Raw genomic sequence first — 27,162 nt, 5'->3', positions numbered from 1 at the left:
ATGCTGCAGAGGGAAGGCACAAGGGAATGGGTGAGAGAGGAAGAAAGATACTGCACATGTGGTGGAGAGAAAGGAAAGAGGAAGAATAGGGGTGGAGAGGAACTGAGAGATGATCATGTACATACCCCGAAAATAAGACCTAATGTGTTTTTTTGGGGCCCAAAATTAATATGACACTGTCTTATTTTTGGGGAACACGGTAGAAACAATAGTCTCAAAAACATATATAAAATGATAATTTTCAAAACAAATTTAGACATTTTGCTGATTTGAAAATGGACATTTTCTCTACTGAATTTTTGGACATTTTTTTTTCCAAAACGTCCAAACTCAGACTTAGATGTCATATTTAAAATGCCCCTCTATGTCTCTCCCTCCCCCAATTAATGCTTCCCTCATCATTTCTTTGTCATAGAAAATCAAGCAATGCAACACTTTGATACACTCTCTGGAACTCATTCACATGGTAAAATTCACATGGTAAAATTTATTATCATATTAGAGGAAAATCTAGTACGAGAGTGGCTATATTAAGAATTTACAAAAATGCATACACTGAACCTATGTGGTAAAGACAAAATATGTGTCTATGTGCTTTTATAAAATTGCCTACATAGTTCTGGCAAAAAGCTCAGTGGCATGGGTAACTTTGTGCATGTATGTGCTAGTAGAAATTGAAACTTATATGCAGAAGCATATGCTCGTATTATAGAAAACACAGGTGTAACTCCCAATGTACCCCCCCCAATTCACTCATAATCTACCCCAAGGAAAACACACACACACACACACACATATATATATATATATATATATATATATATATATATATATATATATATATATATACTAGTCTTTAAGCCCGTTACATTAACGGGTGCTAGAATAGATGTGTTTGTCTGTCTTTCTCTCTCTCTCTCTCTCCTTGGCCGCTTTCTGTCTTTTTATCTTTCTTTCTTTCTGTCTCTCTCTCTTTCCTTGGCTGTCCACCACCACCCCTTACCTGCTCCTCCTGTCCAGCAGCAGCCCTTCTCCCTTTGTTTTACCTCCCCCCATGTCCAGCAGCACCCCTTCCCTGCTACCCCTGTCCAGCAGCAGCCCTTCCCTGCTCCCCCTGTCCAGCAGAAGCCCTTCTCCCTTCATTTTACCTCCCCCCTATCCAGCAGCACCCCTTCACTGCTCCCCCTGTCCAGCAGTAAACCTTCTCCCTTCCTTTTACCTCCCTTCTGTCCAGCAGCACCTCTCCCCTGCTCCTCCTGTCCAGCAGCACCCCTTCTGGCCCACCGGCACAAACCTCATGTCCATCTCTCTCCCCATTCTGTCCCCTTACTGAATCTCTCTCCCTCTCATCATCTTGCCTCCTCCAAACACCTCGCTGGAGGCTGCTCTCAGGCAGGTCATTCTGGCTGCCGCGGATGAGCTAGAGCTGGTTTGCCGCCCACACTGGCATGTTTGCAAAAGGCCATTAAGGCCCGTCTTCCATCTTCCTGCCCCCGAGTGTCAATTCAGTGCACGTGAATGCCGCCAGCACCTGCCCACTTCCCAACGACTGCCTCGCGGTCCACTGCGGCCAGCCCTAGCCAGGTTTCTCTGGCGGTGGATGAGTGAAGGCGGAAGGGGGGAGTCACGGCGTGTTTCCTGCCTCCGTCAATCGGCAGCTGCCACAGCTATGCGCGCATGTGCACTCCTTCTGGCTAGGAACCTAAAGATCACGTAAACGGAACATGCAGGTAAGAGTGCGCAAGCGCGCTTAGCGTTTTATTATAGTAGATATATACACATCAGAAAGTAGATGCTATATTTTCTAAGGGCTTATATTATGATCATATCTCCAGACAATTTAATAAACACCTACTAGAACATGATAAATTCTATACATCATCCTCAAGACATTGATTTACAATAGCTGAAAAGAGACAAATATTTATCAGAAAAAATCTTTGTTCAAAACCTACCATCACACCTTGGTAGAGGATGGTTCCAATTACGACTGAACCCGTGTAAACAAGTAAGTGCAGATTCTCCAATCAAAGAATATCCAGGGAAGCACTCAAAAGAAATAGTTTGTCCTACACTGAAGTCATTTCCAATCACAAACCCATTACGGAATGGACGAGGGTCAGGACAGCTCTGTAACTGATAAGCTGAGGTGAAAAATACAAACAAGAAATGCAATTTCAGCGCCTTGTGATCTGGATTGAAAACTACATATGCATTAAATGATAGGCTTATCCAGAGGAAGAGGGATTTCATTATTATGACTGTTATTACCATTATTATTGTATATGTAATACATTTCATATCTTAATTTAAAAAAGTAAAATAAGAATATGGAGTTTTTCAAATGATGTATTTAAAGGTTTTGTAACAGATTAAAGAATTTAAAATTAAATGATTAAAAAAATTTTACAACTATGGTTATACATTTTCATAAGTGAACTTTGAGAAAAGATTGAACATATTATTGATCATTTGTAGATAAAACACATTGATGTGTGTTACAGATATGGCAGAATTTATTTGTTTCACCTGATTTTGATGCAATTAATAACATTTAACAGTCACAGTACTACTAATGCATACCAAGAAAAATCAGACCTCCTGGCATCTGACTATGGGTTCCTTTTACTAAACTGCATTAGAATGTCAGAGCATTTACCTCAAAGGCCCCTGGTTTAGTAAAAGGGGGAGGGAAGGGGGATGAAGGACTAATGAAGGAAAGAAAAGGATGAATATACAATAAAACAAAAGGATGCTTGTCTGTTTTTTTTTTCTTTTTGGAATATTCTACATTTTTATTCATATATATTTAAGATTTCTTTTAGGTAACTAAACATAATGTAACAGGGAAGCCCCTGTGAATGCAAAGAAACCCGCGCCATGCCCCAGGACAGAGGATAAAAGTGATAACTTGCCATAAGAACTGATCTTAAACAAACCTAAGGTCCCAAGAACTCACCCTGCAAGAAAAGGTCCTTTGCCAAGCAGTGCACAAGAGGAGTTAGAAACTCCACATACCTGTTTACCTTTTCCTATGAAGCAAATGAAAGCAAAGGTGACAGGACTTCCAATCCCATCAGGCCAGGGACAGAGCAAACAAAGGCAGGATTGGAGTAGCGCCAGTGCCAAGTAAACCTAGAACTAGTTTGAGCCAGCTTAACAAGCACCTGAACCCAGAAGTAGCTAGAATCAAGAGTACACCTGCACTGCAGCACAATCAGTTTGGGAATGAGAAAGAAAAGTGTGGAGCCTGATCACATTGGGAAGGCAAGAGGGAGAGAGAAAGCAGCCAGCCCTTCTCTGCCAGAAACCAGAAGAGCACCAGAGCATTATACTCTGGAGGGTCAGGTAGGAGGCCATGACCGGCAAGATCTTGGAGATGTCTCATATGCAGATGAAAATGAAATTGAAATGAGTGAGGAATTAAGTGCTGAAGAGATGGAACAGGACTTTGCATTTACTATTGACCCTGAATTAATGGAGGTGAGCTAGGACTCACAGGAAAATGTATGATGGCGTATAACAGAAACTGTTTATGTTTAAAGCTGAACTGCCAGCACTGCCATGTTTAAAAGTTACCAGGAGCAAATGCTGCTGTATTCAGAGCTGTGACCACATGAAACCTTGAAGAGAGACTGTACAAGGCAAAGCTTAGGCAAGGCTGTTTTGCCCTGCATGAAGGATTTGCTAATTAGGCTTGCAAGGGAAACAAACATGGGATCTTGTAACAAAGTCTTCAGGGCGGGTATAGACCCAACTCCTTGAGGGTGATGTTTTGCCTAATAAAACCCCAAGGGAAATTCCCCAGTGGAAAGGCCAACTTAAAGCCATTATTAGCAAAAGTGTTTGAGCAGACTGGTATGAAGCAGTGTAGCCCTAAAAGGTTGTAATACAGTGTGACCGGTTCAGACCTGGGGGCGTCAGAAAGAAAGCTGCTGAGAGACAGTATGCAGTGCCAGCCAGTGGCCAAAAGGCTGGACAATAGTTGCAAAGTGAGGGCCCCCCCCCCCCCCTTCTGCTTTATTCTGAAGAAAATACTTATTTTTTGGCTGGCATTTAGTCAGTGTGGTTTTCTGCTGTTTTGTGTTTGGTACACCAAACCTGGTATGAAATAAAAGCTGGTTTTGGAACACCTGAGAGTTTGGTCACAATTCTTGAACATTATTGCAGACTTACCAAGCTTCCCATACCTCGCACTTCGCTCAGCCAAGATTGGTTTGACTAAGGATATTGGTCTCTGGACCTGCCCAGCTGGCCAGGCCTGGTCACAATATATATTATAAAGTTGGAAATGTTTAAATAGCCCTCCATAGAAAAAAAAAAAAATACTGGACATCTAGATCCTTTTGCTAGTATGAAGGATTTTCAAAAAGTACCCATACTTTTATTTTTTAAACACTATTTATTAAATATCTCAAAAGCAAATTATATCACTTTCCACATAATCATCCTGCTTTGTGATACATTTTTCCCAGCATCCTACTAACTTCTTGATGTCATCACTTCTCCCACCCCAACCATTTCTCGCAAAATAATGAAACTGTGGAAACATTTTGAAGAACTCTGGTATATATGATCCACAAATCAGAACTTTCTAAAAAAAATAAATAAATAAATACTGTAATGGTCAATCTGTTTGTCTATCTTTGGGGTTTCTAATGGATAAAGTAATCTGGTACTCTTACCTGACTAGATTCCTTGCCATTTAAAATAGGTCATAGGTCTCTCTAACTACTAAATTCTGCTAAAGGCCATGACAACGTTTCTTAACATTGTAACATAGTAAATGACAACAGAAAAGGACCTGCTTGGTCTATTCAATCTGCCCAACTGTCATACTCATCATCAAGGCAATGTTGAATCAACAGTCTAGTATTTATTCATTTTATTTGCTAAGTTCCTCTATAAGATATCCTCCCCTCTCCTCTGTTAATACAAACATAACTATTCACATCAGGAACATTAAAATTTGACTGTATTCTTTGCAGATCTCCACAGTTTTATGAAAATGGTGTTCATGCTACACTGATTTAGAAACTAGACTGGCACATTAGGTAATACTTACAGCTCTTGCATTTCTCTTGAGGGCAATTTTCAAAAACAAGGAACAGACTGCAGAGTAGAATGTACAAACCATTTCCATGTTATCATGGGATCAGGGGACGTGCAGAGATTTTAACAATACATGTTCTGTGTAGGTTTTAGATTACATAGGTGGCTGGGGTAATATATGGAAAAAAAAGCAAGCTATACAGCCATCATGGTCTACATCTTTCTGTGGCAGGATAAATGATCCATAGCAATAAATTTAAGTCAAATGGGGAATTTAAACAGAGGATGGATGTTGCATATGGAATTAAATGGGCTGACAATGTCACTCCTAATAAAAGTTCAATGAGGAATGGGTAAAATGCTGTTGAAAATTGGGTCCATTGCGTCAAACCTATACTATGGCACCTAGAATTAGGAGTCTGGAGAGCATGGGCGTAGGAACCCATTTTGTACTAATTTCCCTTATAGAATGCTAGTATGACTAGGAATATATATGCAGCAGATAGAAATGTAACTGTAAATTATATCGGTAAGTGGGAGTCATGTCTTTGTCACACACATGGCTCATACCTGTGTACATCTCCTTGCAAATATTTGCTATGTAAGTTAATCAGGTATTTGTAGAACAACACTTAAGACATGCTAGCATATGTGTACATAAATGTACTCAACCTCTCAAAACTAGGAGTTCAAAATCACTAAAACCTATGGGGCTCATAATCGAAACAGAAAAACGTCTAAAAACCGGCCTAAATCGGCACGTGGACGATCTAAAAGACAAGTCATCCAAGTGCAGATAATCGAACCGGGTTTTAGACATATTTAAAAATGACCTAGGCCTTCACAGGGCTGTTGAATGATCAGAGCTAAAATGGGCGTATCAGGAGGAATGTCGAAGGCAGGATTTGGGAGGGATGAGGGCTGTCCTAGACTTAGTCATTCTGCATGTATAATTGAAAGTTTTACAACATTGCCAAGATGGAACTTTGATGTTGTGACTTAGGTCATCTAAAACCAGGTCTAAGTCCACAAAAGGTTGTTGAATTTTCCCAAATCGATGGATTTATTTAAAAAATACTTAATTGAAGTTGTGAAATTTTCCTCAAATACTATATCACCAATTAATATAATATATTATTTGCCTCTAAGGGAAGTAGGTGTAAGTCCAGAATTGGAGCAAACCTTAAATGCAACTGATTTGCTTGAAACAACTTTATCGGAATCTTCTGAAAGAGCTACATTACTGGTATCTCTAGTGTTTGAACAAGATATTAATACTATACTCAGAATGTATTTCTGTAATTCACAAATATTTTATGGAAAAAGAGTTTGGATGTTCCCAGATGTGGCTCGTCAAATGCATTAATAAAGGAATCTGTTTCTAGCAATGAAAACTGCGGCATTGACTTTAGGTGCCTCATTTCTCATAGCTAACCCATGCAAATGTCTGATTAAATACGTGGCAGGGAATAATAAAAAAAATGTCTAAGTCCGTTTTGGGCCTAAGTCATTAGTCACCCAAAGTCGGCAGTGGCTAAAGTCCATTCTCGAAAAATACATCCTAAATATTTTGTTTTTTCAAGAGTCGTCTCTAACTGTACGTCCAGCTGTTAGTCGACTTAGTAGTCTGGGCAATCAATCTTTATACCCCATTCTCACCCAAAAATTCGGCCAAGTCAAAAACGCCTAGAAAAGGACCTTTTAGACATGAGAGGGGCCAGCAAAGTAATGGACTGTACACCTAGACATGGCAAAAGAGTAGTGGGGCACCTTACTGGGCACTGCTGCAAACTTCACAAAAAGGGTGCCACATAAACATCTCACCATAACTCCCTTATAGGTCATGGTGAGCCCCCCAAAATCCACTAGACCTACCTGTCTACTACCACAATAGTCCTCATGGCTGCAGGTGACACCTATATGGCAGTACAGTAGGGTTTGGGGGGGTTTGAGGGTGCACATGTTCTACCATAAATGCAGTGGTTAGAGTGGCTTATGGGCCTGGGTCCTCCTCTCTATGGCTCACTATCCCACCCCCCACACTACTTAAGCCACCTCTGTGCTGCTATACTAGTCTTTGCTATGCCAGATGCTGAGGTTCTGGAGGCAGGTATGTACGTTTTTATTCTGATTTTATGGTGTTGGGGGGGTCAGTGATAACTGGGGCAGTGTGTGTGGGTCTGTACTTTCTGTCTGCAGTGTTTTTCTGGTCACTTTGGATACCTTTTTGGCACTTAGACCTGGTTTTACATGGCCTAAGTCATAACATACAAGTTCCGCCCAGGTAGCCTCGTTAAACTTTCGGTTATACTTGCAGTACTACTAAGTTTAGATCAGCCCATGTCCCGCCCAAATCCTGCCCTTACCACTCCTCCTAAAACACCCCTTTTAGCTCTGGTCGTACAGTAGCACTGAAAAGGTCTAATTCATTTTTAGATACGCCTAAAACCCGGTTTGATTATTGGCACTTGGACAGCTTGTCTTACTGATCATCCAAGTGCCGATTTAGGCCGGTTTTTAGACGTATTTCCATTTCAATTATGAGCCCCTTAGGAGTTAAATATGGTTTTTATTTGCCTGAGCAATTGAGAACATTTTTGGATTAGAAAAAATTGGTGATTTGATTTAACTTTTTTCTTTTGGAACTGCTGTTAAGATAAAAGGAGACCAAACCGTTAGGCTTTTTCTTTATTATCTCTTAATATAAATTTAGATTCTCCTCCTTTTACTTGAGCTCCTCTCCTGCAATTATGATCTAAGGAAGACATTATGGGCTCCTTTTATGAAGCTGTGTTAGCGGTTTAACGCGCATAATTGCACGCCCTAAACTGCCGGCCGCACTAGACGCTAATGCCAGCATTGAGCTGGCATTAGTTCTAGCCACATAGCGCGGGTTTAGCGCACGCTAAAAAGCTGTGTGTGCTAAAACCGCTAATTCTGCTTTGTAAAAGGAGCCCTATATATTGTATTTAACTGGTAATTTGCCTATTTTGATTTTATTTCTTTATTTCTTGAACAAGAGTATTCTTGTGAATTATGATAAATTGTAATAAATATTTTTTTTTTAAATGCATAAGTTGTCACATATAATTCATGATTTGCTCATAGTAATATACAAATAATTTGTTAACTCTGAAGTTTAACTTGTTTGATGCACTCACCTTGATAAATAATGTGAAAGCCTTGTTTATTCTGAGAGTAATCACTGTGAAAATATAAGCTGGTTTCATGTGTTGTACTGAACAGTGAAGATGGAAGCTGAGGACCACTGAGTCTCCCAATAATTGTGCCAATTTCTGACGATCCACTTTTCACTTCCAAGTAATCATGGATTGTTTCAGTAGAAAAGTTAAGAAACTGCAAATGCACACCTAAAAAGTGATAAGAAAATACAAAGATCAAAATCGTAGATAGAGCTATTTAAATAATTATGATTTTGGATTAAGTGCTAACAATATGTACTCAGAAATCCAGCAGATAGCTATGGAAAGAGTAATTATAGGAATTCCTTTTACAGGTTGGATTTTTTTTTTTTTTTAAATAAATTAAAAATAATACAAAAAATGTTTCATTTATAAAAAGACCACTAATAGTGCCAGATCCATTACCTACTTATAATTTATAAGTATTTTAGCTCAAGCCTTTTCAGTGGTACTTCAATGTGAGTTACATTCAATTAGAGTAAGCATTTTCCTGTCTTAAAAGGGCTTACAATGTAGGTTTGTACCCGAGGCCACAAGAAGTGTCAGAGAGAGAGAGAGAGAGCCCTGAACCAAAATATTAGAGTATGGTGCACAAATTATAACTAAAGCCTCAACACTCTGTGATTGTGGGCTCAGGCTCACTTTGTCCCATGTGACCCTGAGCAAACCACTTGGTACCCCAGTGCCTCAGGTTCATTAGATAAATTGTGAGCCCACTGGGACAGATAGGAAAAGAATAAGATACCCTGGAAAATGATAAGGACAAAACAAAAGCAGAAAAGAGACACTTGGAATCAGATAGATTAGCTATCATTTTAGCTGCGGCACCATCAGACTTCCCAGCATGCAAACAATAATTTTACTCACCCTCCGCAGCATATTTGAACCTCTCAAGTCGCTTCCTAAACATTTTGACCCAGAAGTCGAGATCCATTAAATATCTCATATAGGAGTGAAGAGGAGGAACATAAGAATATAAGAATTGCCGCTGCTGGGTCAGGCCAGTGGTCCATCGTGCCCAGCAGTCCACTCATGCGGCGGCCCTCTGGTCAAAGACCAGTGCCTGCTGATGCGTCTCACTATATCTTCTACCTTGGCTCCCGGTAGGCAGGTCACCAGTCGATCCAGTCTTCCTCCCGCTATGTGACTGTTGACTTGTCTGATGATAGAGTCCCCCACAACAATTGCTATCCTCTCTATCTTCTCTTGATTCTCCAGCCGCAGGTCCATGTCCCTGGTATATGTCCATCTGATGAGTGGCAGATGAGCTTCAATGTAGAGAAATGTAAACTCTTGCATGTGGGGAAAGGGAACCCAATGTACAGCTATACGATGGAAGGAAGGGTACTGGGGAAAGGCTGCCTAGAAAAAGACTTGGGGTTATTGGTGGATAAAACAATGAAGCCGGCAACGCAATGTGCTGCGGCCTCAAAGAAAGCGAACAGAATGTTGGGCATAATCAAAAAGGGTATCACTACCAGAACGAAGGAGGTTATTCTACCACTGCATCGAGCGATTAGTGTGCCCACATCTGGAGTATTGTGTCCAATACTGGTCGCCCTACCTTAAGAAGGATATGGCGATACTCGAGAGGGTCCAGAGAAGAGCGACAAGGATGATTAAGGGCATGGAAAACCTTTCATATGCTGAAAGGTTTGAGAGGCTGGGGCTCTTTACCCTGGAAAAGCGGAGACTTAAAGGGGACATGATAAGAGACTTATAAAATCATGAAAGGCAAAGAGAAGGTGGAGAAGGACAGATTCTTCAGACTAACCGTGCCAACAAAAACAAGAGGGCATTCAGAAAAATTGAAAGGAGACAGATTCAAAATGAATGCTAGGAAGTTCTTCTTCACTCAGAGGGTGGTGGACACCTGGAATGCGCTCCCAGTGGAAGTGATAGGGCAGAGCACAATATTGGGCTTCAAAAAGGGATTGGATGACTTCCTGAAGGAGAAGGGGATTGAAGGGTACAGATAGAGGGTAACTATACAGGTACTAAATGAATAGGGAATAAATAATTTAGGCTAAGGACCACTTACAGGTCATGGACCTGGGGGGCTGCCACGGGAGCAGACTGCTGGGCACGATGGACCCTTGGTCTGACCCGGCAGAGGCAATGCTTATGTTCTCCAGCCATAGGTCCATGTCCTTTGTTCCTATCCATTTACTCTCATTCTGGCATTCGTCTTCTTGTGGGTTCCCTCTGCTGTTTCCAGATCTTGCTGCTGTGTTCCCCATTTCCTCCTGGCTGTCCGTCTGGTGGTTCACACTCTCTGTAGGCATATCCCGGTAGTTCCACTGTTGCTGGTGTTTTTCCAAGGCCTCCCTATATGCTTCTTCTATGAAGTTGTCCAGCTCTCAGACTTCTTCCTTGATGGTGTCCTCCGTCTTGATGTTTTTTGCATCTCTGTCTTCCTCCTCCACTGCTTGAAGTGCCTCCAGTTCCAGTATTCTGCCCTCCAGGAGTTTGACTTGCTTCTTCAGGCTTTCCAGTTCTCCGCATTGAGCACATACGTAAGACTGCCTCCCAGAAGGGAGGTAGTCATACATATGGCAGACGGTGCAGAAAACTGGGTAGCTCAACATCCTGCTTCTGTCTCCTGCTTCCATTGCTGCCCGCTTGCCGGACTTCTGTGGATGTCTTCTATGTCTGCTGTGGATGTCTTTTGTGTCTGCTGTGGGTGTCTTTAGTGTCTGCTGTGGATGCCTTCTGTGCCTGCTGTGTCTTCTGTGTTTGCCTGGTTATGTCCTCAGTGTCTGCCTTGCTGTGTGTCCTCAGCACCTGCTGTGTCCTCTGTACCTGCTGTGTCTGCCTGGTTGTGTGCCTTTGTACCTGCTGTGTCTGCCTGGTTGAATGTCCTCCGAGTCTGCTGTGGTGTCCCTTTGCTCTTCTTTAGTGGTGGCTTGTCCCTTCTCAAGGCCCTTCACAAAGACGCTCTCGCTAAGGCGAGTGCCTTTGATGCTCGCATTTGACACTCGCCTTCGCACGCCGAACAGCTGAGCGCCACTGGTCCCTCCCCTTTTAATGGGGAGCTCCAATGGATAACATCGGGGGTGGGCAGAGCTAACTCTCGCCGCTGCCCCTGCTAATCCTGCCTTCTTCTCTCCTGCTTTCCCCTCCTCCTCCGAGTTTCTCCTGCTGCCCCCTCCGCTCTTCTCCTGCTACTCTCCTCTCCTCTCAGCTGCTTGCTTGCAGGGAAAAATCACTATTTTCAATGCTGCCTTGATAGAGCTCAGCTCCGTGCTCTTGTGGTGAGGTCACTCCCTCCTTTGTCCCTGTTTTTTTTTGGCATTAGTAATTTGAATATTTTGTGGTCCTTTTACTAAGGTGCACTAATCGAGTTAGTGCATGCAAAGTGTTAAGATGCCCATTGGAATATAATGGATGTCTTAGCATTTAGTGCACGCTAATCTTTAGCGCACCTTAATAATAGGACCCCTTTATTTTGGAAAATGATTGTTAATTTTAAGTATTCTTATATATTTTTTTTATCAGGAAACCCCAACATTTTTCCTGTTCACAAATAGCTATGAGATAGATTCTTTTTATAAGCAGGACATCCTTTTGGAAATGCTCCTCCACATGACAGATTGTTATTACTAGGATTTAATTAGCATACTTCTTTGTTTACCTCAGTTTTTCTTACTGTGTATTATACTGACATTTGGTCATTTTATTATACATGTAGTTATACCAAGATAAAAAAAATCATTGACACATCTGAACCTCAGTAGGACTTTCTATCCAAGTATAGTAGTTTACTTCTTTACATTTTTAATTATCATATGTGGGAACAACCTTGAAACTTAAAGAATAAAAAAATGAAGTTTGAAATTTAAAGCACCACACAATTATAAAGTTAATATATTTTATTATTAAATGCATCTGAAATTTTGTCATCATGACTGTTTATAGTACATTGAGTACTATGCCCTGTAAACATATTTTAAAGAAGAAAGATGAATAAGTTTCTTTTTTTATCATGTTTGTAAGCAGTAGATAATGGCATGGCTCATGCAGTTTCCCAATAAGGTTGCTGGGGTTGTACCTGTCATGCAATGTAGGTTAGTTTCTCCATTTGTTTTTAAGGCAGTCCCTGCTATGCAGAACAGGTTCCTTCCCTATGATCTCATGGAAGAACATTTTTATTGCATTGTTTGTACCTTGTTGGTTACTGCATTGCTAGTCATGCATCTCATCCTTCTGAGAGATGGATTTGTTTCTAGATTTAGCTTGCATCTTTCTAAGGATTTCAAGGCAATTACATTAAGGTACAAGAAGTATTTTCCTTCCACCATAGAACATGCAATCTAAGAGGTCCTTTCAGTAAGCTACATGGCATTTAGCACACTATAATAATTAGCATGTGCTAAATCCATTAGCGTACCTTAGTAAAGATGCCCCTAAATTTGCACCTGAATCAATGGAGGATGAAGTGGCTCGTGCAAGATCGTAAGGAGCAGCAGTGAGATTTGAACTTGGTTTCTCTTGGTCTCAGCCTGCCAATTTAACCATTAGCCTCCTCCTCCATCCCAATCACGTTTAGGGCTCATTTTACGAAGGTGCGCTAGGGCCTTAAAGGGCGGAATAGTGCGCGCTAAATTGCCACGCGCACTAGCCACTACCACCTCCTTTTGAGCAGGCGGTAGATTTTCGGCTAGTGCGCGCTAATCCAATGCGCACCTTCGTAAAAAGAGCCCTTAATGTTCCACAACTAAAAGACAAAGTTAAAAATAAATGCTTGTGAGGTAATACGTACCAAATCCAATAGGTAGCTTTATTGTCCATGTGCAATCTAAGCTGCTGGGATAGTTTCCTGGAAATCCAGGGCTAAGAATCACACCGCTGAAGTCGGATAAAGAACCACCACATTGTGCTATGAAAACAATTATGATAAGTATATATTATTTGCTTATAACTATAAATACACACACATCGCACACATCACACACCTGCACGGTGTCAGGTCAAAAGCGCGCCAGGACAAAGGCACGCCCAGACAATTGAGCGCAGCGCACGCCGCTGCAAATTACTGTTTTTAGCACTCCGACGGGGGGGGGCGTGGGGGAACCCCCCCACTTTACTTAATAGACATCGTACCACGTTGTGGGTGGTGTGGGGGGTTGTAACCCCCCACATTTTACTGAAAACTTCACTTTTCCCTGTTTTTAGGGAAAAAGTTCAGTTTACAGTAAGAATGTGGAGGGTTACAACTCCCCAAACCCCCCATAACACCGGCGCGATGTCTATTAAGTAAACTGGGGGGGTTCCCCAACAAAACCCCCCGTCGGAGCCCCTAAAAACTGTAATTTAGAGCGGCGCGGTGGCGCACGCTGCACTCAATTGTCGGCGCGCACTTTTGTCTTTCGCGCCGTTGTCTATGAACCCACCTGCACACATACATACATCTCTTATGTGAAAGCTCATTTTATAAATAAGATAGAGATCAAAATTGAGATGTCAAAGTAAGATGCATAGCTTTTTCTAAAATAACTGCAAGACTTCATATGTATTTGCTGGCACATATACTAGAAATATACATGTATATAAAATTCTAGAAATTCTAGAAATATACATGTATATAAAATGAACGACATGTACCCAGCAGCTTCCATTTGGAAGTGTTGGCACTTGCAGTTGGAGGTAACAATTCTGCAAATTCCATGGGTAAGTGGCATCACTTCCATATGTAGCTGTCCTGTTTTTACAAACCTAGATTTGTATGTGTCAATTAAGTACTGAAGCTGCAATTTTAATTTGGTTTTCTTTTGGAGGCAGAAACATAGACAGTGTGGAAGGGGTAAGATACAGAATCAATGGCAACATGAATATTTTCTCCAACACGTCATCAGTATCAGCTTTGGGACAGGGTTGGAGATGGTTTGTTCGTTTGTCTCCTTCATCCCACAGGTTTGTGTTTCTTTTTTTTTTTTTTTAATAGAGTTTACACATATAAATTTTTGCATCATCTGAGCCTCACCCAAACTACACTTCTGCCCTATTCCCTTGAAATGTCTGTAGGAAGTGTATCTACAAATGCAAACAGCAGCTTTTTAAAATGGCATATGTGATCTGAAGAGATTGAATTTTTAAAACAACATACTTGAAGTAGCACAACTGCAGAGACATGCAGAAAGTCATAAAAGCATCAAGCAATGTATCGGAAGACTGTTGAGAAAAACAAGTTCCACGAAGGGGTGGAGGGGTCTCCAGTCATCAGTGGAATGCACCTGAGGTCTTGCAAAATGTGGCCATGGTCTGTAATCTTTAACAGAAATCTCTAGAGCTTGAGCAAAGGCTGTGTACATGCAGAGTCGTGAGTTCTATTGAAAATTCTCAGAATTGAGTGGGATATGGGTAATAAACAAGTAATTACAAGAAAACAGAGTACAAACAAGTAATTACAAAAAATGTGTCTAGATATACAGTACGTATTAGTAGGTGGGATTAATTTTTTTTATCTTCTTTTCTATCTGAATATTGTAGTTCTTCCTCTATTTCCCTTATATCTCTGTTTTGATTTGTATTTCATGATTAGCTGTGGTCCGTATTTATTTTTATATTTTATGTATTCCCCTTTGTTTTAATTATGTAAACCGCCTTGAAGCCTGATTAGATGGGATATCAAACTTTTAATAAATTTGAAACCTAAAGTAAAGTTTTTTTATGTAGGGCGTATAAGGAAATGCATAAAATTTATAAAAATCAGTGTCACAGTGCCTAGATCCGGAAAAAGTCTTGTTCTTACACTGTTGTTGTGAGACTGCCTTTCCCCTTCTCTATACTGGTTTTGCTAATGTACTTAAACTGACATTTGAGTGCAGACCAAAGTATTGAGGAGTTTTTCTTTTGTGGTGAGCTCTTAGAGACCCTGGTAGCAACCAAAGGGGTTTTCAGATCTATATGTACAAATACTATGGAGATGCCAATGTATGTAAACGGTTCTGATGTTCAAAATACATATGTGGGCAACAGAAAATACTGATGGCATAAGCATTTTTTTCTTGAAATGAGAACCTTTTATATGCATAAATTGTAGCCATATAGATTGCTGTACAACTAAAGTTATGAATTTAAAATTTGGGAATGGAGTAGATATTACACTGTTTATGGAAGAAAGTGTTTATGAGCAACTTGAACAACTAAAGATTGACACGGCCAGGGAATTGATGGGATCCCAGAATAGTGAGGGAACTCAGATAAATACTGGTGGAATCTATTACTGATCTAATAGACCTTGAAGACAGAAGATGTTCCACAGGATTGTAGTTGAACTGATATGGCTCCTCCTCATGAAAGAGGGGACAGAGAAGAATTGAGAAACTACAGGTTATTAAACCTCATTTTGGTGATTAGAAAGATGATGGAGATGACCTTGTCTCACCCAGAACATGCCTCCTTGCCATTTGCATGCACTTGGGTTTCAGATATGCATATCCTAGCTTTGTAAAATGGGGATGTAGATGTTTATGCAAGATAAATGCTAAATACCATACCATACAATTTTTTATATCTCACAAATTTCATTGCGTCTTAAAATAAGATTTTTCAGAGTATCCAGCATAATTGCAGTAAGATTTTGGAATTACAATTGAATATCAATCATGATAATGACAGAGAGAAGAGATATGTAATGTAATGTAATTTATTTCTTATATACCGCTACATCCGTTAGGTTCTAAGCGGTTTACAGAAAATATACATTAAGATTAGAAATAAGAAAGGTACTTGAAAAATTCCCTTACTGTCCCGAAGGCTCACAATCTAACTAAAGTACCTGGAGGGTAATAGAGAAGTGAAAAGTAGAGTTAGAGGAAAAATAAAAATAAAATAAACATTTTAACAAGACAGCATTGATCTAAATACTTTGGAAGGTAGCAGAGAGGAGAGAAAGGAATAGAAGCAGAAGGGGGAGCCGTTGAACAGTAGAATTCTGGAGAAATTTAAATGATAGAAATAGAACAAAAAAATGACAAAAGGCAAAACAATAGATAAGATTAAAGATAAATCATAAGCTGGAAAGAAAAATAGAATAAAACTTTGTCTTCAATCCACGGTTTCAGCGTCAGTGATGAAGTGGAGCAAGTAAGTTTAGGAGGAGCGATTGACGTTTCCAGAAAGGGCTTCTTCAGGGAAGAGACTTGGCAGACAGTCCCAGGATGCCTATGTCTCCTCCCCTGCAATGTTCTCCCATCCATGCATTCCCTCCCAGACACACTGCCCGTGCCCCAGCCGCTCCAAGGAGGCTGCCCCAGATGAGGCCCACGGTGAATGCAGGATTCTCTCCTCTGCGGGAAAGCCGCCCGGAGCCGACAGTCGATCTTCTTAGCGGATTGCATGGGGGGAAGAGTTCACACTCTTGGTAGGATCGGGTCTGTAGAATGTCTGTCACAGATAAAATGATAGACTCTTCTAGGTTTTTTAGGTCCTGAAATTTGAGGGTGGTCTCAAATCGATTTTTCCAATGAATTTGTTGGAGAGCTGGAAATGTCAGCTTAAAGTGATGTTATTCTGGAGTTGTAGAACAAACAAATCTCTTCTTGAGAAGGGGAAGTGTTATAACTAGAGGACATGAACAGATTACAGGGTGGTCAATTCAGGAGTAATATCAGGAAGTACATTTTAATGGAGAGGATGATGGATGGATGATGAATTCTTTGTTTCAGTCTTTATGGAAGAAGATGTAAGAAAGCTACCTGAACTAGAAATGGTGAACCTGGAAGACGTACTAAGCCAAATTGGCAAATTAAAGAGTGATAAATCAACTGAAATTGCTGATCCACTGGTAGTAATCTGTAACCTGTCATTTAAATTGCCTGTAGTACCTGAAGATTGGAGGGTGGCCAATATTACACCGATTTTTAAAATGGTTCTAGGGGAGGGGAAATTACAGACCGGTAACCCTGACCTCAGGGCTGGGCAAAATAGTGGAAACAATTATAAAAAAAATAAAATTGGGGAACATGTAGACAAACATGATTTAATGAGACAGAGTCAGCATGGATTCAGCTGAGGGAAGTCTTGTCTCACCAATTTGTTTGACCTTTTTGAAGTTGTGAATAATCATGTAGATAAAGGAGAGCCAGTTGATGTAGTATATCTAGATTTCCAGAAGGCTTTTGGCAAAGTTCCTCATGAGAGGCTCCTGAGAAAATTAAAGAGTCGTGGGATAGGAGGCAATGTTCAATTATGGATTAAGAACTGGTTATCAGACAGAAAAGAGAGGCCGTTTTTCTTGGTGGAGGAGGGTAAATAGTGGTGTACCACAGGGATCTGTGCTGGGACTGGTGCAATTTAATTTATTTATAAATGATCTAGAAATTGGAACTACGAGTCCGGTGATTAAATTTGCAGATGACACTAAACTATTCAAAGTTGTGAAAAACTGCAAGAAGACCTTAGGAAATTGGAAGACTGGGCATCCATATGGCAGATGAAATTTAAAGTGGACAAATGCAAACTGCACATTGGGAAGAATAATCCAAATCAATAGTTATCAGATACTAGGGACCACTTTGGGGGTCAGCACTCAAGAAAAGGATCTGGACAATACACTGAAGCCTTCCACCCAATTTATGGCAGCGGCCAAGAAGGCAAACAAGATGCTAGGAATTATTAGAAAAGGGATGGTTAACAAGACACAGAATGTTATAATGCCTCTCTATTGCTCAATGGTGCAACCTCACCTTGAGTATTGCATTCAGTTCTGATCTCCTTATCTAAAAAAATATATAGCATCATTAGAAAAAGTTCAAAGAAGAGCGACCAAGATGATAAAGGGATGGAACTCCTCTGGTACGAGAAAAAACTAAGGAGGTTAGGGCTCTTCAGCTTGTAAAAGAGATGGCTAATGGGAGATATGATTGAAGTCTACAAAATCTTGCGTGATGTACAACGGGTACAAGTGGATCGATTTTATTTTATTTTTTATTGCATCAAGATTTACAAAGACCAGGGGAAACTCAAAGTTAGAGTAATACTTTTAATACCAATAGGAGGAAATATTTTTTCACTCGGAGAATAGTTGGTATGAGTAGTAAATGTAACTGGTTTAAAAAAAAGTTTGGACAAGTTCCTGGAGGAAAAGTCCATAGTCTGCTGTTGAGACAGACATTGGATGGTAGCATAGAATGCTGATACTATTTGGGCATTTGCCAGGTACTTGTGACTTGGATTGGCCTCCGTGAGGATGGGATATTGGGCCAGATGGACCATTGGTCTGACCCAGGAAGGCTATTATATTATATTCTTTATAGATGATTTTAACATACCAGATGTTAATTAGGGTATCCCTATTTCAGTGTCTCCTAGAGGTAGGGATAATCTAGATTCTCTACAAGGAGAACTGTTCCAGCAGTTGGTAATGGAACCCACATGAGATGGGGCCATTTAGGACTTGGTGATTACAAATAGATTGACATATGATCGGTGGCTGTTTTTAAGGCATCTGCCAACATATATAGAATTTGGTCCCAAATGGATAAATTTTGGCCACCTAAGTAGATAAATCAGAAAATTATTCGACAAAGAGCAATATAGGCTCATAATCCAATCCCTAGTACTAGGTCTACTGGACTACTACAACATCCTCTACCTGCCTTGCCCTGCAACAATGATAAAACAATTACAGACAATCCAAAACACTGCACTCAGACTGATCTACTCGCTAAGAAAATTTGACCACGTCACCACTCACACTGACTCCTAGACTCCACTCTTAGACTCCTAGACTCCACTCCACGTTACCTAGACTCACACTGGCTACCAATACAAGCGCAAATCCAATTCAAATTTACTGTCTATTATTCAGAGCAATAAATGGCTCAGCCCCCAATTACCTAAACAACCGCCTGAACCAAAACCTCGCCACTAGACAAAGAAGATCTAAGACTCCATTTACCTACCCCCCACTCAAAGGCATCCAGCGCAAGAAGATGTTTGACAGTCTACTAGCGACGCAAGCAGCAAAACTGGACCATGCCATCTCCAACCTGCTGATAACAAGCGAGTTCAAATCTTTTCGCAAAGAAATCAAAACCCACCTATTCAAAAAATTTATACAGATGTCATAACTCCAACCTGGATTCCCCTCAGTGTGACTCCCCCATCCTCCCTCCTTCACCAGTTACCCTCCCCCTCAAAGTCCAAGTTTGTCAACTGCTTCCCTAACTGTATATATACTGAAACTGCAATATCTCCTATCTGTACAGCATCCCGAATTGTATATCCACTGGAATAGCCCAATCCTCCTTGCCGTATCCCATTCCCTAAACTATATTACACCATTCTTCTTGTAACTCTTCTGGAAATGTCCAGAAGTCTCTTTGTAATCATCCTGGAAATGTCCAGATGTCTCTTTTGTAATCCGCCCAGAACTGCAAGGTTGAGGCAGAATAGAAATCAGTAATGTAATGTAATGTAATATTTATATATATATATAATAAGGAAGAACTAGTGGTATGTGGGGCAGGACCTGGAAATGTCAGGCTGAAATGGTGATATTTAGGGCTCCTTTTACAAAGGTGTGTTAGCATTTTTAGCGTGCGCTAGCCAAAAAATTACCGCCTGCTTAAAAGGAGGCGGTAGCGACTAGCGTGTGCGCTAAAACCGCTAGTGTACCTTTGTAAAAGGAGTCCTTAGTTGCTAAGTAAGAAAGTAGAAATATCAGTTTTATCTTTCTATCTAATGCAATATAGTGTGATGACTGTTTTGAGCTATATTTCACTCAGATCACTACCTGATTAAAAGTGAGATGAATCCAATAAAGAAATAAAGAACTCATCCACCGTAGTTTCATATTTTTATAAGTATGTCCTGTTAGTTATGTATAGTTAACATTTGACTCCAGGAGTTTATTTAAAATAGTACTGTGAATAGTAAAGTGGAAAGCATGATTTAAAGATACAGCCTCAAGAAATACACGTTAATAAGAGGGGGTGCTGAAAAGTTCTTAGCCCAACCTAGAAGAGAATGAAGGGCTTATGGTTCAATCAATGATCTGAAACAATATAAAAGCAGAATTTTGTTTCTGCAGATTGTCACTTAGGGCTCCTTTTACAAAGCCGCGGTAGCGGTTTAATGCGCGTAATAGCGCACGCTAAACCGTCGGACGCGCTAGCCGCTACCGCCTCCTCTTGTGCAGGCGGTAGTTTTTCGGCTAGCGTGGGGGTTGGCGCATGATTAAAAGTCACGTGCGTTAAAGCCGCTACCTCATAAAAGGAGCCCTTAATGAAAAAAGATAACACTCTTTTCAGTTAGAGTGGAAAAATAGCACTCAGAATTTAGGAAGTTGGTTGGTTGGGCTGAGAACTTTTCAGCACCTCCTCGTAATATTATTGAGTTGTCATTCTTTGGAGGTTACTGTAAATTGGCCAGACTAATTTAAAAACTAATAAACATACCTAAGCAGATTGGAATAGGATAATTCCATCTTCTTACTGGTCCTGGCATGCAAGTGATATGTGAATGCCCCTATAAGAGTAAAATATATTTATGATCAATGTTACAACAAAGATTATGTCAAATAATTTGCATAGTGATAGCAATTTTGTGATAGGTGGCCTACCTTTTTCTGCAATTATATGTAAAAATCACATAGGTTTTAGATTATAAACATACCACCTGATATTCAAAGCAATTTAAGTGGCCACCTCTACAGGTATCCTCAATGTACTTCAGTAATACTGTGAGGATCCATCAAGAAGTTATGGCAGCTATTTTGTCAAAACCCAACTGCCATGGACTTCAGGTAAGCCTGGAGAAAAGTATCCTGAGTTGGAACAACCACATTGTTGAAACTTTATTCTCATTTTGTATCACTAAAGCAAGAAAAGGGCTTTTTTTTTTTTTTTTACTCAAACTACAATTGTGGTTAGGGTTACCAGACTTCCGGATTTCCCTGGACATGTCCTCCTTTTGACACTTTGTCTGGGTTTTGAAAAGCTTCCGACGTTGGTACAGCGTCCTCGAAGGCGTAGATGCAACGCGGTGTTCGCACACGCACATGCACAACATCATCGCATCTGCACATGTTCAGATACTATCCCAATGCACAAACAGGTTAAGAGGTGTGTGGCTGTGGCCAGGGCTAGGGCAGAGCAGGGGTGGGGTACGGGCAAAACTGGGTGGGCTTGGGGGTGTGGCCATAGGTCAGGATTTTCCTTCAGGAAAATCTGGTAACCCTAATTGTGGTAATAGAAAAACCTAGTTGAGATCTCTTGTTAACTAAAAAATTATAGACCTATCTCATTGTTTAATTAGGACTGTAAAATGTATGCAAAACTTCTAGCAGGTTGTCTCTCTTGTATAATTGTGCCACCTGCATCCATAAGGGCTATTAGGGTTGTAGACAGGTGGGTATAGTGGGTTTTGGAGGGGCTCGCTATAACCTATAAGGGAGTTCTGGTGAGATGTTTATGTGGCACCCTTTTTGAGAAGTTCACAGCAGTGCCCTGTAAGGCACCCCACTGCTCTGTTGCCATGTCTGGATGGCCAGTCTATCACAATGCTGGCCCCTCCCATGTCCAAAAGGTCTTGTTCTTGGCATTTGGGACTTGAACAAATTTTTCATTGAGAATGTGGTATAAAGATAGACGTAGTGGCAGCCTGGACGATCAAAAGCCAGGACGAGATGATTTTTGGAAAAAAAAAATATTTTGGATGTACTTTTTGAGAATGGACATTTTTCTGCTGCCAACTTTGGGTGACTAGCGCCCTACGTTCAAATCGAACTTAGACGTTTCTTTTGATTATGCCCTGCCATGTAGTTTCCCTATATGCTGCAGTGATCAGTTCAGCGGCCTCTTTTTCAGCACTTATACCTGTTTTGGCTTGGTTTAAGTCAAAACGTATAAGTGCCGACTAGACAACCTGCCTAAACTTTTCGTTATACCTGCTGTATGCCTATGTCTAGGTCGGCCCACCTCCTGCCCACCGCACGCCCTTTCTCCTCCTCTAAAAACGCCTCTTTTCGCTCTATGCATTTAGAGGCAGGAGAAAGGCCTAAGCTGGTTTTAGATATGTCTAAAACCAGCTTTGGTTATGGGTACTTGGATGATCAGGCTTTTTGATCGTCCAAGTACCCATTTAGGCCACTTTTTAGATGTTATTTTTAATTATTATTATGAGCCCCTTAGTGTTTTATATTTAGACATTAAAGTATTATTTTATTTTGATGGTGCACAACTTAAAAAACATGATCATGCTGATGACGGTTGCCTGCTCTGATTTAAGCTAAATGTGCTTTTTTGATACTTAAAATGTGAGAATTAAATATTTTTGAAGAAAATGTAATTTAAAAAATGAACAAATGGACACTACTAATGGACCTATAACAATTGGAAAGGTGCCAATGCCATTGAAATTATAATTGACTGAGCCCTTTATTTGATGGATCAACTCAAAAATTAAAACTATTTATAGGGGTTATGAATATTGTGATGATATGGCTAATGTTTGTTGGTCATGCCATTCTACTATTTGTACATTGAACATACACTGTTTTCCTGTGTGAGCTAAGTGGGATAGAATTAATACTATTTTGCATACCCAATTGTCACTATCATTCAAAATGATTTGTTTTTCACTTTTTATGTGTACAGGACCATCTGTCTCATTAAGATAAATGTTTGTTTGATATGTTTACAATTGTCTTAAAAACTACTTTCAAGAAATGAGAAAATAATCAAAGAGTTTTTTTTATGCTTTGATGGAATTCCATTTGTTTGATTTATAAACATAAAAACAAAAACTGCTGAATATTTGAACTGTTTCGATATGTATGAGAAGCTATGGGAACCTTTTTTGATATTTTATAGTTACACATTGGCAGAAGTTGTGGTAAGAGTGATTAACCTAGCTGGTTTTAAGAAATATTTGGACAATTTCCTAGAGAAAAAGTCTATAGTCTGTTATTGAGACAGACATGGGGGAGCCACTGCTTGCCCTGGATTGGTAGCATGAAATGTTCCTACTACAGTCAAACCTTGGTTTGCGAGTAACCCGGTTTGCGAGTGTTTTGCAAGACGAGCAAAACATTCTCGCAAAACTTGTCTCGCAAACCGAGTGTTGACTCGATTTGCGAGCACCCCTCCCCCCCCGATAACCAGCATCGTTCCCCCCTCCGCTCGAACTGCCACCCCCCGCCCGAACAATTTGAACTTATCCCCCCTACCCCCCCGTCTGGCACCAGCACGCAACCCACAGGACGTGCCGGTGCCACTAGAAGATCTTCCTGCCTCTGCCGGCCTTGAGCATGCATCTGCGTATGCTCAAGGCCTTCTAAAAGAAGAAGAAAACAGTCGAAAAGAGCTTACAATCTAAACAACCAAGGCAGACAACAGGATATCATGGATACAGTTAAGGGGAACGGTTAATCTGCTGGCTGGGTTGGAGAGCAGAGGGACGTACAGGACAATCAAGCCATTGTGACATCACTGATAAGGTTGGCTCTTATTGGTGGAATGAGGCATTATGACTTCACAATCTCGGCTCTGCTTCCCAAAGACAAATAGGATGTCATGGATACAGTTAAGGGGAACAATTAATCTGCTGGATGGGTTGGAGGGCAGTGGGGAGCAGGGTTATGGATTGAAGACTATATCAAAAAGGTGGGTTTTCAGTCTGCTTTTAAACAAGGGAAGGGAAGGGGCTTGACATACAAACTTGGGTAATTTATTCCAGGCATAGGGGGCAGCTAAATGCCACATTGCCCTAGTGCCAGAGTCACTGTCAAAGCTAACTCCAATTCAATTGTAAATGCTCTGGTATTCCGAGCTCTTTGGGTTATTTATTTTTTTTTTGTATCCACCAAAGTGCTTAGATAAAACTCTGCTGGTTATTATTAATTTAGCTCCTGTTTATTATTAAGTTCTTTTTTCCTGATACTAAGGGCTCCTTTTACGAAGCTGCGGTAGCGGTTTAATGAGCGTAATAGCGCACGCTAAACCACCGGACGCGCTAGCTGCTACCGCCACCTCTTGAGCAGGTGGTAGTTTTTCAGCTAGCGCAGGGGTTAGCGCATGATTAAAAGTTGCTCGCATTAAAGCCGCTACCGTGGCTTCGTAAAAGGAGCCCTAAGATTACTGTATAATCTGTTATGGTGTTGTTACTATTATTCCTTTGTTGTTTTACTGTTCTGTTATATTTTTCCCTTCTTAAGAACATAAGAACATAAGCAGTGCCTCTGCTGGGTCAGACCAGAGGTCCATCGTGCCCAGCAGTCCGCTCTCGCGGCGGCCCAACAGGTCCAGTACCTGTGCAGTAATCCTCTATCTATACCCCTCTATCCCCTTTTCCAGTAGGTAATTGTCTAATCCTTTCTTAAACCCCATTACTGTACTCTGCCCTATCACGTCCTCTGGAAGCGCATTCCAGGTGTCCACCACACGTTGGGTAAAGAAGAACTTCCTAGCATTCGTTTTGAATCTGTCCCCTTCTATCTTTTCCGAGTGCCCTCTTGTTCTTTTATTTTTTGAAAGGGAAAACAATAACAATGATTTGAACTAAAAAATTAAAAAAGGAGGTGGGGACAGCTCAAATCTAGTGTTGCTAGATTCTCATTAGCTTTTGACACTGTGACTCATAATATAATGCTTACAGGGCTAACAGGAACAGGTATGGGTAGTACAATATTTCCTATTGTCAAGTAGATAACAAGCAATTCTGCTCAATACCACCATATTATTATCTTGGGCACTGAACTATGGAACACAAGGATCCATTCTGCCACCTTTGTTATTTAATATCAGTCCCAATCATCTATTTGGGCTGTTTCAGTTGATAGGCATGTGCCTATGATGTACAGTAGAGAATGACACGGTGACAAAATTCATCACCATTCCCGTCCCCGCGGATAACTGCGGGAAATAATCCCATGTCATTTTCTAGTGTCTATTTCAACCTCAATCCTTCTACACCAGCATTCTTCAAAGCAAAGCTTGCGGGTCAGTGGTTGTGGCCATTCATACTCTGATTCTTCCCTCTCTCCTTAAAGAATGACATGAAGCTGGTTTCCTGCGGTTATCCGCGGGGACTGGGACGGTGATGAATTTTGTCACCGTGTCATTCTCTAATGTACAGTTAAATCCATGGAACCAGATCTACCCACAGTTTTAAGTAAATTGACTATCAAAATCATTTCAGAAATGGGAAAACCACAAAAGGTTTTTTTTCATAAACCCAATTAAAATGGATTCTTTGGACTCCTAACACAAGCATACAGGTATTTAACTTCAAAATACTATTTGGCAAGTATGAACACCCCTAAAATTACAGGTCAGGAATCATATTGTTCATCACTGATTTTGTTTCCCCAAATTCAATCTACTTTAGAACCCTATACCTGTAGATTGATCAAACTAAAACACATTTGCTTCAACTCTATCCAATTCAGAATGCTTCAGCATCATGTAACCCCATCACACCCTTTGAGAAAAACTGTACTAGCTACCAGTAACCTACAAGCAATCTAACTGAGTAGGAGCCTCTCTTGCTCAGTTAAATTGCTTTGGATATTGACCCCAATAATTCTGTCTGTATAGCAACTTACAAAGCTAATATGTACTTGCAAAAGTGCAGCATGAAAAAAACCCACCTATATGGTTGGCATTTATTGATGGTCATCTAAGTGTTTTTGAAATACTGGGCTCTATCAATGATTTGTGGCTGTATATATATGATAGAAAGAATACGATGGAATGATCCACTTTCCTGCTGTAGAAAGGTAAACAGTAGAGTATTTCTATATTCTTTACTGGGTCTAGTTGCTTTTAACATATTTATAAATGACTTGGGAAAAGGAACAATAATTGTTGTGATTGAATTTGCAGATGGCACATAATTTTTCAAAGCAATTTAATCCTGAGAGGCTAAATTAGAGTCATCACAATTCTAATATAAGATTGGTTGAATTACAAGCTTGTACTGGGTCAAAAATACAGTAAGTGTTCAAAGAAAAATACTTCTAAATCAATGGACCCACCTGAAGAGAAAACCCATGATCACACTGGAATGACACCACATCGCCTACCATATATCGATCACCAACTTTAATTCCACTGCTCGGAGTCTGTGGTTCAGGACAGGAATCTAAACCTATTGCTAGAAAAAAAGAGTTTCATCTTAATATTGCAAACTTTTAACAATTCTGAATAGTGCATTACTCATTCTACAGGTATATATTGGCATCTGCAAGATTTTCAAATCCGTCGGGGTGACTTGAATGCTTCCCAGTATAGGTTCAAAAAAAATATTTCCCAGCTTTTGAAAATAAACTGTCTGTCTTGGTTTAGATATAGATTTTTTTTTCCAATCTCGTATTCATATTGACAATAAATCCTATCACATCAACATTAAAAAGTACTTATATGACCAATATGTGATGCAAACATGCATGAGAATTTATGTATTACCAGTGAAAGGATGCCCTCAAAAATAAGTATGAGAACAGCAGTTTGGAAAACCTCAGATACTATTATTCCTAAGAGGAAGAAGATGTCACTGTGCATGATTGATAAACAAATTAGAGAATGACACGGTGACAAAATTCATCACCGTTCCCATCCCCGCGGATAACCGCAGGAAATAATCCCATGTCATTTTCTAGTGTCTATTTCAACCTCAGTCCTTCTACACCAGCATTCTTCAAAGCAAAGCTTGCGGATCAGTGGTTGTGGCCGTTCATACTCTGATTCTTCCCTCTTTCTTTAAAGAATGACATGAAGATGGTTTCCCGCGGTTATCTGCGGGGACGGGAACGGTGATGAATTTTGTCACCGTGTCATTCTCTAAAACAAATGGCCTCTACTGCTAGTAAGAAGTTATCTTGTGGTGGGACTCAGAAACAGTGTGAGAATGCTAATAAGAGATATCCAGGGGGATGGAGTGAGGTATCTTATCTAAAAAG

General features: G+C 40.4%; 1 protein-coding gene across 1 annotated transcript in view; it reads right to left on the bottom strand.

Moving 5' to 3' along the window:
* The window catches only part of CSMD3 (CUB and Sushi multiple domains 3), a 1,852,015-nt gene that overhangs the window by 347,185 nt on the left and 1,477,668 nt on the right, over positions 1–27,162 (bottom strand). The window contains exons 39-43 of the mRNA XM_033933128.1: positions 26,239–26,357; positions 20,660–20,729; positions 13,018–13,134; positions 8,214–8,423; positions 1,956–2,144 (exon numbers count right to left, since the gene is read on the bottom strand). Coding sequence (XP_033789019.1) covers positions 1,956–2,144; positions 8,214–8,423; positions 13,018–13,134; positions 20,660–20,729; positions 26,239–26,357 — 705 coding nt within the window. The remainder of the gene's footprint in view (positions 1–1,955; positions 2,145–8,213; positions 8,424–13,017; positions 13,135–20,659; positions 20,730–26,238; positions 26,358–27,162) is intronic.

Source organism: Geotrypetes seraphini, chromosome 2 (genome assembly GCF_902459505.1).
Source record: "Geotrypetes seraphini chromosome 2, aGeoSer1.1, whole genome shotgun sequence".
In the NCBI taxonomy this organism is placed as follows: domain Eukaryota; kingdom Metazoa; phylum Chordata; class Amphibia; order Gymnophiona; family Dermophiidae; genus Geotrypetes; species Geotrypetes seraphini.
The sequence above is the reverse complement of the archived record's forward strand: the minus strand, read 5'-3'. Positions and strand labels throughout refer to the sequence as shown.